At 60.2% G+C, this 13,948-nt stretch overlaps 1 protein-coding gene across 1 annotated transcript; it reads right to left on the bottom strand.

The window, feature by feature from the left end:
* Positions 1-4,210: 4,210 nt before the first annotated feature.
* On the bottom strand, positions 4,211-13,219 carry ZC3H12A (zinc finger CCCH-type containing 12A). Its single transcript, XM_030325786.1, has 6 exons — positions 13,111-13,219; positions 11,787-12,258; positions 7,236-7,375; positions 6,516-6,750; positions 5,961-6,067; positions 4,211-5,782 (listed from the first exon to the last, which is right to left on the bottom strand). Exons 2-6 carry the CDS (start codon positions 12,176-12,178, stop codon positions 4,908-4,910), a joined length of 1,749 nt encoding a protein of 582 aa, XP_030181646.1. The 5' UTR covers positions 12,179-12,258; positions 13,111-13,219; the 3' UTR covers positions 4,211-4,907.
* Between the last annotated feature and the right edge of the window lie 729 nt (positions 13,220-13,948).

The following is a 13,948-nucleotide window of genomic DNA, read 5'->3' as shown; positions in this document are numbered from 1 at the left end:
TAGAAGGCGTGACCATGACGTCTGGTGCCGCTTTGCCAGGTGGAGCTGCAGACGCCATTAAGAATTCCCATTTTGGGGGCACCTGGCTGGCTTAGTTGGTAGAACTGACTTTCGATCTCAGGGTCATGAGTTCAAGCCCCACATTGGGCGTAGAGCTTACATTAAAAAAAAAAAAAAAAAAAGAGGGACACCTGGGTGGCTCAGTCAGTTGAGCGTCTAACTTCAGGTCATGATCTCACGGTTCGTGAGTTCGAGCCTCACATCTGGCTCACTGCCGTCTGTCAGCGCAGAGCCCGCTTAGGATCCTCTGTCCCCCTCTCTCTGCCCCTCCCCCACTTGCGTTCTCCCAAAAATAAGTGTTACCAAAAAAAAAAAAAAAAGTATTAAAAAAAAAAAGAATTCCCATTTTTGCCTTAGCACTCTCCATATTATTCTCTTTAAATTCTTGTTTTCAGATCCTATTGGAGATGCTTGTCTCCTGGCATTTCGTTCAGGCCAGTGCTGGTGGCTGGGAGGGCTGAGCCGCCCCCTGCTGCACAGACAGTCATACCAGGAGGCGCCAGCAGGTGGCAGGCAGAGCACCATAAGCACCCCTGGCCTTCAGTGGGGCTCTTCTCTGGACGGCAGCCAGAATCTGAGCCGCTGGACCCTTCCCAGACCCAGCAACATGCCGGAGTCAGTGTGGGTTGCTATGGGTTGCCTGATCCTTTTCTTCCACCTTTGCAGCCATTTCTTACATGGGCAGACAACTTGAGATGGCCAGCAGCTGCCTTGAGATGGGCTCCAGGAAGCCACATCCTAGGACGACAGCCTGAGGCCTCCTCCCCATCCAGGAACTAGCTGGAAGGATTTACATATCCTGGCCTGGGATGGCTCGAGTTTCCTTAATTGCAGGGCTTTCCTTCCTGTCTTTTTCAGCCAAATCTCCCACACCCTTCCCTTGAACAAGGAGGTCCCCTGAACAGGCACTTACTCACTGCTCTTAACTCCACCCACTCTGCTCTGGTCTAGGGGGAAGAAAATGAGCCAGAGATTTGAGAAGCCCCAGAGAAAGAGTGCTAGGATCCTGAGACCGCCTTGTTTGGGGGCAGGAGCCCCCAGGGGACCAGGAGCCCCCAAGGGACCAGCCGGGCCTGGGGCTTGGGCTGGTGGCTCCACCACCCTCCCCACACCCACCTCCTAGATTTGTGTTTCACTGGGTCCCAGTTTCTCTGATGGAGGCCTGCCCACCCCCTCCTTCTGGGCCGGGGGCCCTGCCCTTCTCTGTAGGGGAGGGGACATGAGGGAAGGAAGTGGCAACTGCATGGTCAGCGGTGGCCTCTTCTCAGCCACTGCCCCACGCCACCCTGAGGGAGACCAACAATGTTCCAGGTGCTAGCAGTCTCGGGGGTGGGCGGCCTGGGAGAACCAGCTACTCCCCTGGAGCCTCAGAGCTCTCCTGCTCCTGGTTGAAGTTCCCCAGCTCTTCGGGGACCACTGGGTGTTCCTCAGGCTAACAAAGTGGGATGGGGGCAGAGTGGGCAGGGACTCTCATCCGTTGGGGGCCAGATCATTCTCTGCCAGGGAGGCCAAGGTTTCTGGAGTCACCCTGTGCCCCCAGCAGGGTTAACCCGCATTGAGACAGCTGGCAAGGAGACTCAGGGCCTGGCCCCTGCTGGTAAGAGCCCCAGGGTGAGGTGGGGGATGTGTGGGAGGGGGTTCGGGAAGGGCTGGCAGGAGGCCATGCACCGGGAGCTCCCCAGGATCATTTCCCAACAGGGCAAGGATTTGCATACTCACTGGTTTCCCCACCAGCTTCTCAGCTTCTAGAACCAGGAAGGCAGAGGAGGAAAGGGCACGCGGGGCAGCCACCTGAGTCTGATCCTCTCCACGCCTCGGTGGCTTGAACTTCTGTCTCAGGATCAGTTCCTGCCCTGGCACCCTCTCCTTCCCACGAGCCTGTGGGAACCTTACAACTCTTTTGTGAGGCAAGCCAGGGAGCTGAGGGAAGTGAGCGGCCCAGGGCCACACGGCCAGGACTTTTCCCTCTCAGGCTGGCACCACACCAACTGAGGTATCCTCTTGTCAGTCTAGAGAGATGCAGGGATCCTTGTGTCCCTTTTACAGGTGGGAACACTGAGGCCTTGTGAGGAAAGGTGCCTCAGCGGGCAGGGCAGGAGGTGGCGTGGAGCTTTGCAGTGACAGCCCAAGTCATGGGAAAGAAACATCCTGGGCATCGGGCCTGGCCGCCAGATTGAGAAAGAGGCCCTGGGGGCGCCTGGGTGGCGCAGTCGGTTAAGCGTCCGACTTCAGCCAGGTCACAATCTCGCGGTCCGTGAGTTCGAGCCCCGCGTCAGGCTCTGTGCTGACGGCTCAGAACCTGGAGCCTGTTTCCGATTCTGTGTCTCCCTCTCTCTCTGCCCCTCGCCCATTCATGCTCTGTCTCTCTCTGTCCCAAAAATAAAATAAACGTTGAAAAAAAAAAAAATTAAGAGAAAGAGGCCCTGGACAGGGCAGCTCCAAGCCCCGGATGGCTGGCACAGCCAAGCTGGGTGCAAGTGCAGGCCGTCAGGGCCCTGGACTGACTCAACCCTCGCCGGAGCCCAGACTCGGCTGGCACCTGCCTCATGGGCTCTGCTGTCCTTGTTGGTGCCGGTCAACGAGCCAGCAGGGCCAGGCACAGCCTCTAGACATTAGCCACCCCCGGTCTAGCCCCGTTGCCTGCTGCCACCGGCCTGTAGGACCCTTCCCCCATCCCTCAAAACACAAGCAGCAGCTTCCTGTTCCATACAAAGCAACAGAGGCCCACAAAAAAGCCTTTTATCTGGAATACAGTACTTGATGGGAAGAAAGTATTTTATAAATAAGGCAATGACATTTCTTTGTGCGGATAAAACCTTCGAAGGAGGCTGGAAGCAATGGGCACGGGGCGCCTTGAAGAGCAGGTGTGGAGGCTTCGAGATAATGTTTGCTGAGATCCTTCCCACCTTGCGCCTGGGTTCCTGCCCAGTGCAGGCTTCTAAAGAACGTTCAGGGTGAAGAACGAAGCGGGGGCCTAATGTGCAGGGAGATCGCCAGTGTGGCATTTTCCTCCACTTGCTGCACAGCTGTTCTGTGCTAGAACAGTTTCTAAAAAAAATACAGATACTATAAAAGCTTCATAAACAATAAGTACAAATTAGGTGAGATGTTCAAATATAGAATTATTAAAACTGTATTTTTCCATTTTGCCCTGTTGATGGTGTTTGGGGATGATTTGACAGCCCCACTTTTCACTTAAATATTTAACATTCCGGGTGCCTGGGTGGCTCAGTCGGTTAAGCGTCCAACTTCAGCTCAGGTCATGATGTCACGGCCCGTGGGTTCAAGCCCTGCATCGGGGCTCTCTGCTGACAGCTCAGAGCCCAGAGCCTGTTTCAGATTCTGTGTCGCTTTCTCTGCCCCTCCTCCACTGGCGCTCTCACTCTCTCAAAAATAAACTAAAAATTTTTTAAAAACATAAAATATTTAACATTTGTATCTCATTTATCCATCTGGGGGAGAAAAAAAAGAAAAAATTTATATATTCCTGGCTGACGTCCTTCTCGGGGCAGATAAGGTTGAGATGGTGAGGTGAACACAGCCCACAGAGAACGCCACCAGAGGCTCTTTAATGAGCACTTACTATGTGCCAGGCATTGGGTCACGCACTCAACAAACATGCTCTTGTGTACCCCCTACAATCCTGTCAGGTAGGTACATTATCGCCACTTCACAGATGAGGAAATGGGAGACCCAGAGTGGGGTGGTCACTGCCCCAGGTGACATAATTGGGGTGGCAAAGCCAGTTCTTGAGTTTAGGACCAGGACCCCTAACCTCCCGCCTGGAGGTTAGCCTGGCACCGCCTCTCCAGGCTGCCCCCCAGGCGCCCCTGCTCCGCTGTGCAGCTCGGCCTCTAGAACACCGCAGTGTCTGGGAAGATGGTGCCTGAGCCGAGCACCCAAGGGCTTCCCCATCCCCTTCTCTCCCAAACTCTCCTGGAAGCCCTATTCTCAGCCAGATAGTTTTCTGCCCTGAGCTCCGGTCCCAGCACAGAAAAGGGGAACAGCCCAATCCTGTGTCCCCCCACCGCCTTCTCTCAGTAAAGGAAGCCTCCGCCCCCAGGGGGCTGAGCACTTTGGTGCCCACCTGCCGACCTCCGTTGCCCAAAGGCCGGCTCAACCCCCGGGGTACAACAAAGACCAGCATCTCTTAAAGGGGCTCACATTGTACTTTATTGACGTGTTAAGGGAGCGCAAGGACTTCCACTTAAAGTAGTTAACATGACACCTGTACACACACAAATACGTGTCCCCACCCTCGGGGAAGGGCGAGAGAGGACTCAGTATAGAAGGAAGGGAAGAGGGGGTGGGGACAGAGGGCCCTTGGCCCGCTCCCCCCACCCCACCCCCCGCGGGGGCAAGGACGCTGCAAACAGAGTGGGTCAGAAGGTGGGTTATTAAGAAGCATCTTGCTTACTAACATGAGGCCCGGTGCCCTGCGAGAGCACTGATGAGGCCTCATTGGCGTACAGGAGGGGCCCTTGGAGGGCAGGCACACAGTGCCTAACTAGCCAGCCGAGGCCGGCATCCCAGGGGTGGGGCGGAGGTGGGGGGTCGTGCGCAGGGCCCCCAGCCCAGGCCTCTGCTCCCCACCACCTCCCTCCCCGCCCTCTGAGAGAAAGGAGGGTTTGGGCTTCAGCCACGGACTGACGCCTTTACGGCGGCGTCTCCTTAAACTACAGATACAATGTGCATCAACAGGGTGATCGTTCCTGCCCCACTCGGCAGCCGGCTCCAGGTGCCGGGTGGGCCAGGACCAATCCTACAGTATCTTTGGTTTGTGGGTTCCCTTCCCTACTTTACTCCTCCCTCTGTCCAGCCTTAGGGCCGGCAGCCGCACGGCTGGGTCACTCGCTGGGGTGCCCGGGCTGGTAAGAAAGGATCTCGGCAGCCAGCCGCTGGGGGTCCAGGAGCTGAGGGAAGCGCCCCATCACGGCCTCCACCAGGTGCGGGGGAAACACCCCGCACAGCTTGATGTACACACTGGCTCGCTCCTTGGCTAGGCTCCCCGCCCCGGCCCACGGGCCCCGGTCGGCCCCGGGGCCTGGCACCTGCCGCTCCGGCAGGACTGGGGTGGGTGGGGGCAGCTGGTACGGCTCAGACCAATACTCTCGGGGTGGAAAGGCAGCTGGCGGCGGGGCATAGTCAGCAGGGACACTGAAGTGGCCGGCACCCATGGCCCGTCCAAAAGTAGGGAAGGCTGGAGCGGCCGGGAGCTCGGCCCCGTAGGGGCCGTAGCCAGCATAAGGGCCCCGAGGCGGGCCGGGTTCTCCAGGGCCTCCTCCTCGGACCCCCCACAGTTCTGACATCTGGCTCTCCAGGGAGCCGATGCCCGAGTCCAGGCACTCTTGGGAGTTGTACGGGAGAGAATCCAGCGTCTGTGGGAACCAGTCTGTGGGCCCAAAGTTGCTGCCGCTGCGCCCGCTAGGTGGGAGGCTCCTGCCCGCTGGGGCGAAGGTCTGTGTCAGACCCTCTCGGTGCGGCCCTGGCGATGCCCGGGCTCCCAGCTTCTTCCCATCTAGGCTGCCCTGCTCATGCTCTGCCGGCAGAGAGCCGGGCTGGGATGAAGGTGAAGGCCGCCGGCCACTCTTCTCCTTGCTCGGGGCCCTAGGGAGTGAGAGGAGGGCACTGGCACGGAGCTCATCAGCCACAGAGCGCTGGGGGCGGCTGGGCCGCTCTGGGTGGAAGAACCGGCATTTGATCCCATAGGTGCATTTCCTCCCTGGAAGAGAATAAGGGGGTCTCTAAGCAAGGGGTTCCAGAACCAGGGCTGGGAGGGGGAAAGGTGGGGCACAGGAAACGTGGGGCTGGGTGGTCTCGGAGAGGAAGCACTCGGGGGCCCAGGCTGCCTTGGATGAGAGAGGAAGGGGAAGGAGTGAGGGGGCAGCTGGGTCTCTTACCATAGGGACACGGCTGCTTCCGGTGCTCAGCTGTGAGTGGCTTCTTCCGCAGGAAGTTGTCCAGGCTTGGCCCGTGACGGCCCAAGGGGTCATCGGGGGGCATGAACCTGCAGGGTAGGTGGGAGAGCAGCTCCGGAAACTGCTGTTCGTCCTGCAGGACGCCTCTGGGCCCAGGGCGGGAATGCCCCAAGGGAGGGGAGGAGGACCCCGCCAGGGCAGTTCTCTTGCTGGGCACTCCCTGAGGGCGTGGGGAGGCCAGCAACCTGAAAATCTGCAACTAAGGCTGCATCCATCCGCCGGCCTCTGGCCAGAGACCGAGTGCTGGGAACCACTGACCAGATCCTACCTATCACAGAAGCTTCGGCAACTCCACATTCAGATGCCCTGGCCTAGCCTGGCCCCTTTTACCTGGTGGTGAGTCCCCTGCACTCACTCCCAAAGCTGCCTGGATACAAGGCCGCGGCCCCAGCAGAGCTCCCCGCAACAAAGCCCCGTGCCAGAGGACACGTCCGGCTTCTCCCCCGGGACCCCGGGGCCCGGGAGCCAGGAACGTACTTGTCGTTGACGAAGGAGTACATGAGCAACCGCTCCTCGATGAAGCGCTTCCACTCCTGCCGCTCGCCCTGGAGGTCCCGGTACGTGTCATTGGAGACCACGACGCCGTCGGACTCAAAAGCCAGCTTCACGATGAAGCGGTCGTCATAGCACACCACGCGCTTGCCGCCCACCCGGCGCGACGGGGTGAACACCAGGATCTTCTTCTTCTCCAGTTCCCTCAGGATGTGCTGGTCTGGGAGGCAGTGGCAGCGCAGGTCAGAGCCCCATCTGGACCCAGAGCCTCTGGGTGGCCAGGCACAGGAGCTCCGAACTCCAGGTACACCAAGGCAGGCAGGGGCAGAGGACAGCAGAAGCCAGGAAAACAAATGCTGGTCCCTGGGGCGTCTGGGTGGCTCAGTCGGTTAAGCATCCAACTTTGGTTCGGTCACAATCTCACAGTTGGTGAGTTCGAGCCCTGCGTTGGGCTCTCTGCTGTCAGCGCAGGGCCCAGAACCCACTTGGGATCCTCTGTCCCCGATCTCAGTGCCCCTCCCCGCCCCCCTCGCTCATGCTCGCTTCCTCTCTCAAAAATAAACAAACAGTAAAAAGCAAAAACAAAAACAAACCAAGCTGGTCCCTGCTTGAGGCCCAGAAGTGGTCAGTCACACCCAAACCGTCTCCCTGGGGAAAAAGCCCGGCTGGGGCAGTGCGCCCCCCCCACCCAGAGGTGCCACTCACCTGTGATGGGCACGTCAGGTCGAGGCTGCTCCTTCCTCCAGGATGGTACAAATACCGTAATGTCTGTGTGGCCCCGCTCCAGAAACCAGTTCACCGCCAGGAGGATGCCCCGGCAGGAGAACACCTCCTTATTCCCGTGGCTGGGAAGAAGAAGGGGCACAGGGTCAGCCCTGGAGGGTGGCTGGCCTGCCATCCCGAGCCGCAGGCAGGAGGGCGTGGCTCTGCGGGCCCCTGCCCTGGGCTCAGCTCACTGCCCTCTGGCCCAAGGCCTGCATTCCCTGCTGGTTCCCACAGCGTCCGGGATGGCCAGACCGGGGACTTTCCCTGAAGTTCCATCTCCCGACAGTGAGGAGACGCCCAGGAATCTGGCGGCACCCGCTTCCCATGTGGGGGAGGGTCAGGCTGCTTGCAACACACCTGGGGGTGGGGGAAAGGCTCTGGCAGCCTTCTGGTTCCCGCCCCACCCGGGGGTGCTGGGACCACGGGGACGTAGATGCACACAGGCACACTGAGTCACCACCCCTCCCTCGGCCGCTGGGCGGTGCTGCGGGTGGGGGTGGGAAGGGACGAGCCCCAGCTAACTGAAGAGAAACCAGATTGTTCTGGATTAAACACGGATTAAAGTTCAGTCCTACACAAGCCCCAGGGGCTGGGACTCAGGAGGGCGAAGGGGAAGGAGCCAGGATCCATTGTCCAACACAGGCCAGCAGTGACAGAGTGGGAGAGGCCACTGAGGAGCCTTTCAGTCTGAAAGTGAAAGGGCATTGCTTTTCCTCCCAAGACTACCAATTCCCCCAAACGCCCAGACCCGGACCGCCCTGTCCTTTCCTCACCCTTCTGGGGAGGGCACGACCTGAGGCAGAAAGACAGTCAGGAAGACACCAGGGGACTCTCTCTGTTAGCAGGGGAGCTGGAGATGGGACACTCCCTGCTGTGGTCTGATGACTGGATTTCACCCCGTCCAAATGTGGCTGGATCCAGAAGCCAGCCCTGAGGGGCTGCTAGCTTGCTCTGGCTCAGTTTCCGTATCTGTAAAATGGGCCTGGTAGCCTCCAGCCTCTGAAAGAAGGGCCCATGTCAGCAGCATAACTTTCCCGTTTGCTTGAGGCCAGAGACAGTCCAGCAAAGTGGAGGCTTCCTGGGAGGATAAGAGGAGGCCAGGGGACCCCCAGGGAACCCTGGCTGTTGTCGAAGGGCTCTAGGGCCAGGCTGGGGGCGCTGAACGGGACCAGCTGCAGCTCCCTCCTCAACAGCCCCTGCCCCTCATTCACCCCTCCGTGAACAGCTCTCAGTCTCTTACGCTTGGTGAAATTAAACAGAATAAACGTTACACAAGGGAGGCAAGGCCACAGCCAACCACATCCTGTGGGTAGCTTTGGGGTGGGTGATAGCCCCACGAGAAGATAGAGGGGCAGGTGGGGCAGCTGCAGGGCACGGAGGCTGTCTGGGGGATAGGCTGGGGCTCCCGGGTCTGAAGGTCTCCATAAATCGTAGGGGGGCAAAGTCCATCTGAAGGCAGCGCTCATCCCTGCCAGGTGGCGGGGCCTCCCCACTGCCCACCAGGCTCCTTTATAATAAAAAGTTCACATTTACTGAGGGCTGTGAGCCAGGCTCTAACCAAGTGCTTAACACTGAATTGTCAGCAAGCCTCTGAGGAGGGTGCTATCATCAAAGGCCCCTTTCCCCTTCATTCAGATGAGAAAACTGGTCTACAGAGCACAGAAGTTGTGGCAATGGTAAAACAGAGACGCGAGCCCCAGGCTTGTGCTCATAACCACCACGGGTGCTGATGCTCAGACAGGTACAAAGTACCAGCCCTGGCCTTGGGGCAGATGGCGGTCAGCAGGCACCAAGCTCCTACTGGGGGCCAGGTGAGGCCCGCACCTTCTGTCTTCATCCTTAACAAAGCCACAATGAAGGAAACCCAGGCTCTGCGACTCACCCAAGGTTCCCTAGCTGGTGGTCGGAGACAGAACTTGAACCCACATCTGGGGCTACTGGCTTGCTGTTCTAGTCCCTTAACAGCAAGACCTGAAGTTTATCTAGCAGAAGGAAAAGCCCTCAAATTTAAGTCTGAACAAGGCGCTAAGAGGTAGGGGCAGGCTGGGAACAAGAGACAAGAGTGCAGCGGGCAAACTCCTGCTCTTTGGGACCCGTGTGAAACGGCACTGCCTCGGAGAAGCCTCCCTGACCTTCCAGTATGGCTTAGGTCCCTGGTTTGTCTTCATGATGCCCCTCCCTGGGCCTTCTGCTGTCTCCGCATTGGGAACGTGATCATCCCCTGGCTCGGCTCCCTGGCTCAGGTAAGCAGTCAGCACATGCACCCACTGACCTGCTTCTGTACACACGTACGTACGTGCACATGGCCCATCCGAGGCCAGCATCTGCCAGCCCTAGGACTTCATGGGATGCCACAGCTTTCAAGGACAGAGTACTGCCTCTGGGCATCAAAAGCCTGAGCTGGGGACAAGTCTGCCCACAGCTGTCCTAGCCCTGAAAGCACTCCTGAGGCAGGTAGGGAGAGCCTTGCTCTTGGCAGGAGTAGAGCCCATGATGTAGTCCCTCAAGTCAAGCCAGGCCAGGAGTGCCTCCCTAGAGCTAACTTTAGTCCCTCTTGTTGCAATGGAGGAAGCTGTGCTGGCACAGGAAAACCAGACATCCTCCCTCCCCCACCGCAGTCCCGTTCGCCCAGAAGGTGAGGGGACTGGCTAAGATGTGTGAGGATGTAGGGACTCGGGCTCAGCTGCTCCCACCCTAGGATAGAGGGCAGGGCTAGGCCAGGCTACCCAGGTAAAGAGATCTGCCTGGGCTGGGCCCAGCTACAAGAGAAAAATTCCCTTAGAAGGAAACAGAGGTGAATTTCCCCACGATTTGCATACGGTGGGGGCTGGTCTGTCTGCCCTTGGGGGGGAGGGGGCGGCAGGGCAGGAACCCAGCAGCAGCTGAGACAGGAAGTTTGAGGCAGGAATTCCCCTCCTGCTACAGCCCCAGCTCAGAAACCCCCAAGGCGGTGCCTCTCCGGCCCAGCTCCTCTCGGGGCCACCCCCTCCTCCCGCCCAGGCCCCTCCTCCTCCTGCCTGGATACAAACACACAGAGCACATGGCTGCCCCTGGGGAGGGAGGGGGTGGGAAGACAGTCCTTGGCAGGCAGCCTTAGCTTGGTGCAGCCCACCCAAGCCTCCAGGGGAAGAAGTCACAGACCTATGCAGCTCCTCGCCCAGCCACAGGCTGCTGGAGCCTGAGAAGGGACCCCCTAATGCTCAAAGCACAGACTGTAACCAGCTGCCGCTAGCCGTGTGGCAGCCAGCTCTACCCAACCTCCCACCTAGGCTCAGCCCATTTCCGAGACGGGAAGACTGATCCAAAGGTGGCTAGAACAGGCCACCTGCATCCGTACTGAGCTGGGCCAGGACCAGCCCTACAGCTGACTTGGCCCAGCTGGGCTGGGAGTGGGAGGGGCTCTGGGTACTGAAGCCTTAGGCAGCCCACCTGGGAGACCCCTCTGGCACCAAAGAACCCTCTCCAGGCCCCACCCTGAGTCTGGGGTCTCCCTCTCCACGCCCATTGGAACTTTTCCTGGTGAACGATCCACCCAGCCCTGACTCAGCAACCACTTTGGAAGGACCGGGAGAAAGCAGGGCCAGAGGGAGCAGCCTGGATTGAAAGCAGGCTTGTGCTCCGTGGGGTCAGTGACAGCCGTGGCCCCTGCCTTCACCTGCCCCCATTCCCTGTGACAGTCTTTGTGGAGAGGGGACTGTTACTGGGATGGAGTCCTGGCTTTGGCCCTGGGGCCCAGGTGCCTCATTTGTAGCAGAGGCAACCCAAGTCACAGCTGACCTGCCCACACCCCCCATGTAAGCCAGATCCTTGAGGTCACTCTTGGTCACAGCGACAAAGGCCTCAGTACCTGGGCCTGCTTCCTTGGGGGTCCAGGTCTGGGACAACAAGGCCTCAGAGGCCCCAGACCCTAAGTAACAGCAGTAAGAACAACTACAGCTTACTGAGCTTCCATCTCTCTCCAGGCTCTGTGCCGCCCCTCCTCACAAATGTCACCTGAGCAGGGGTTGGCTGGGTCTTACTGATGAGCAGAGAAAGCTCACGGACATCAAGTGACTGGCTCCTACACGGAGGAGCTGGCCCCACGGTCTACTCCCCTTACACCAAGCTGCCTGATGTCACAGGAGAGGAACTGAGATTGAGTGCTGGCCTTCAGGGAGAGACATAGTGCATGAGGTGAACTCCAGAGACACAAGGGCTTAAGTTCGAATCCGTGCTCTACCACTTACCAATACTGAGCCCATGAGCACGTCTTTGAGCCTCTGTTCTCATCCCGAAAACATTCCTAACAGACCCACTTCCAAGACGCCGTAAGGATTAAGGGAGTCTCTTGGCACATCGTAGAGCCTCAATAAAAGGCCTTCCCTTCCTCTAGACGGGTCTGTGAAAACAGGTCACACTCCTTCCTGAAGGCCTCTTTACCACAGGTGTAGAGACACATGGCCACCATTCCCAGCCACAGGCCCTGGTCTTAGCCCCAGAAATGACACGTACCTCATGGCCACATTGCTCCCATCGATGACCACAGGCCTCAGGTCACTGCCCTCCTTGTTCTCCTCTGGGGGCGAGGGCTCCAGGGTGGGAGCCTTGGGGGTGCCCCCACCCCGGGGGACCAGGGGGAGCTGAGCAGAGGGGTCCGGGGAAGCCTGGCGCTCCCGCTCGGCTGCTGACCCATGTTTGACCAGCTCGCCCAGCACCGTGTTGGTGTCGGCCTGCACCCCCAGTTTCTGCAGGACACTGTGGATCTCAGCAGATGAGTAGCCTAGCTTCCGAAAGAAATCAACTTTCATCTGTAGCTCCACAGCCGATGCCTCCTCAGTGCTGGGCTCCTGATCCGGCCTGGGAGTACCTTGGCAGCTACGACTGTCAAGTTCCCACAGACTCATGGTGGGGCTGGCTTCCTGAGTGGACCTCTCTCCACCTGCCACTCACAGCTCACACCGATGGAAAGCACCTGTCACGGCTCCTGTAGGACAACCACAAGAATTAAAGATGGGAGTGGCTCTCTCTCCTACCCTTCTCCAGCCCCTACCCCACCCAACAGGTTGAGACCACACTGACTGGTGGCAACGGGCAAAGCCGGCCGCACGTGTCACCTCTCCTACCCTCTCGAAAGCTGTCCCAGCTAGGAGACATCATTCCCAGTATATACAGGATGAAGCTGAGCCACAGACTTCAAGAACTTGCTTAAGGTCATCCAGCTGTTAGCTGGTGGCGCAAGGACTTGAACTTACGCTGTCTGACTCCACTTCCTACCCCGCCCCTAGTCCCGTGGCAACCCAGGGGAGCCAGAAGTCCTGGGAGGCCTCGGAGGACGTCGCCGCGCCCCCACAGCTGCGGGGCGGGGCTCTCTGATGGAAACCCGAGGTTGGACGGGCGCTGGCGGGGGGGAGGGGGTACCGGGGGCTTCCCCGCTGAGGTCAGCGCCTCCGCCCGCCCCGCGCTCGGAGCCCAGGCCGAGGAGGCGCAGGGCCCGCGGCCGGACTCCCCGGCCGGGGGTGGGGGTGGGGGGGGTGGGGAAGTTTCCGAGGCGACCCACTGGCGAGAAAAGTTGCTGGGAAACTCTGGTTGGCCGCCGGGCGCGGGTGACGAGGAGGCTGTCGCGGCCCCGAGCTCCGCGGCCCCTCGGCCCCCCTCCGGACCTCAGCCCCCCTCCCCGAGGCTCCCCCCAACTTGGGCTAAGTTAGAGGGGTTCCCGGGGACCGGCAAAATCGGAGAGACCCGCCCCACGTCCCTCCCCTCCGGACCGGCCGGAGCCCTCCCCGCGCCGCCCACCCGCCCCCGGGGTCCGCGCCCCCCGCCCCGCCGCGCGCCTCACCCCGCCGAGCGCCAGCCGCGGCCCGCGGCGTCTCCATGGGGCCGAGTCCTGGGGGCGAGGCCGGTGGCGCCTTTATACGGAGAAGGCAGGTGGCGTTCGGCACCGTGACGCGGAAGCCGGGCAGGGGAGGCGGCTGCCGGCCCGGGCGGCAGGGGGCGGAGCGGCCACCGCCCCTTCCTGCTCCGCCCCCGCGGCGCCCCGCCCCGGCCTCCGGCCCCGCCCCCGCAGCCGGTGCGCGCCAGCCGGCCGGGCCCGAAGGGGGGCGGGGACGCGGGACGCCGCACGCAGGACGCGGCACTGGGCCCCCGCGGCGCCGACGTCTGCGGGACCGGAGCGCACAGCCCGCCGGCGTCCGGGAGGCGTGGGCCGAGCCAGGTGCGCGCGGACTCACCGGAGTGCGCACAGCGATGCGAGGGCCGGTACAGGTACAGCCACGCACGTTCAGACCTAGGAGCGCCCGACAAGTCCGCCCCGACCGACCGCGGGACAGTCACGGTCGCGCTGAGTGAATCAGGTACACAGAGGTTGGTGTACACAGCGTTGGAGGTAGGTCCATAATTGCAAAGACAGGCACCTTTCAGACTGAGACAGGGACAGTCAACAGGCACACCGTGACTGGAGCAGGTACACAGCGGTGGGGTCGTGGGGAGGACACTTAGCAGGATAGAAAAGTACAACCAGGAAGTACACAGTGACCGAGGCGGAAAACCAGGCAAAGAGGTACGTTTACACCAATCACCGTGTGAGCGGTCACAGAATAGTCTCTCACGGCTCACGGATGCCACCCACCCCCACCGTGAGAACGCTTTTAGGTTCGCAGGTCCACCAGTCATGGTCT

The sequence above is a fragment of the Lynx canadensis genome, chromosome C1 (genome assembly GCF_007474595.2).
Source record: "Lynx canadensis isolate LIC74 chromosome C1, mLynCan4.pri.v2, whole genome shotgun sequence".
In the NCBI taxonomy this organism is placed as follows: domain Eukaryota; kingdom Metazoa; phylum Chordata; class Mammalia; order Carnivora; family Felidae; genus Lynx; species Lynx canadensis.
The sequence above is the reverse complement of the archived record's forward strand: the minus strand, read 5'-3'. Positions and strand labels throughout refer to the sequence as shown.

Excerpts from the sequence above, each read along its gene's own strand:
- ZC3H12A (XM_030325786.1), bottom strand. The coding sequence starts at position 12,178 with ATGAGTCTGTGGGAACTTGACAGTCGTAGCTGCCAAGGTACTCCCAGG. Across the intron at positions 6,751-7,235 it reads ACCTGACGTGCCCATCACAG|ACCAGCACATCCTGAGGGAA; the intron begins GTGAGTGGCACC and ends ACTGCCTCCCAG. Across the intron at positions 5,783-5,960 it reads GAAGCAGCCGTGTCCCTATG|GGAGGAAATGCACCTATGGG; the intron begins GTAAGAGACCCA and ends ATTCTCTTCCAG.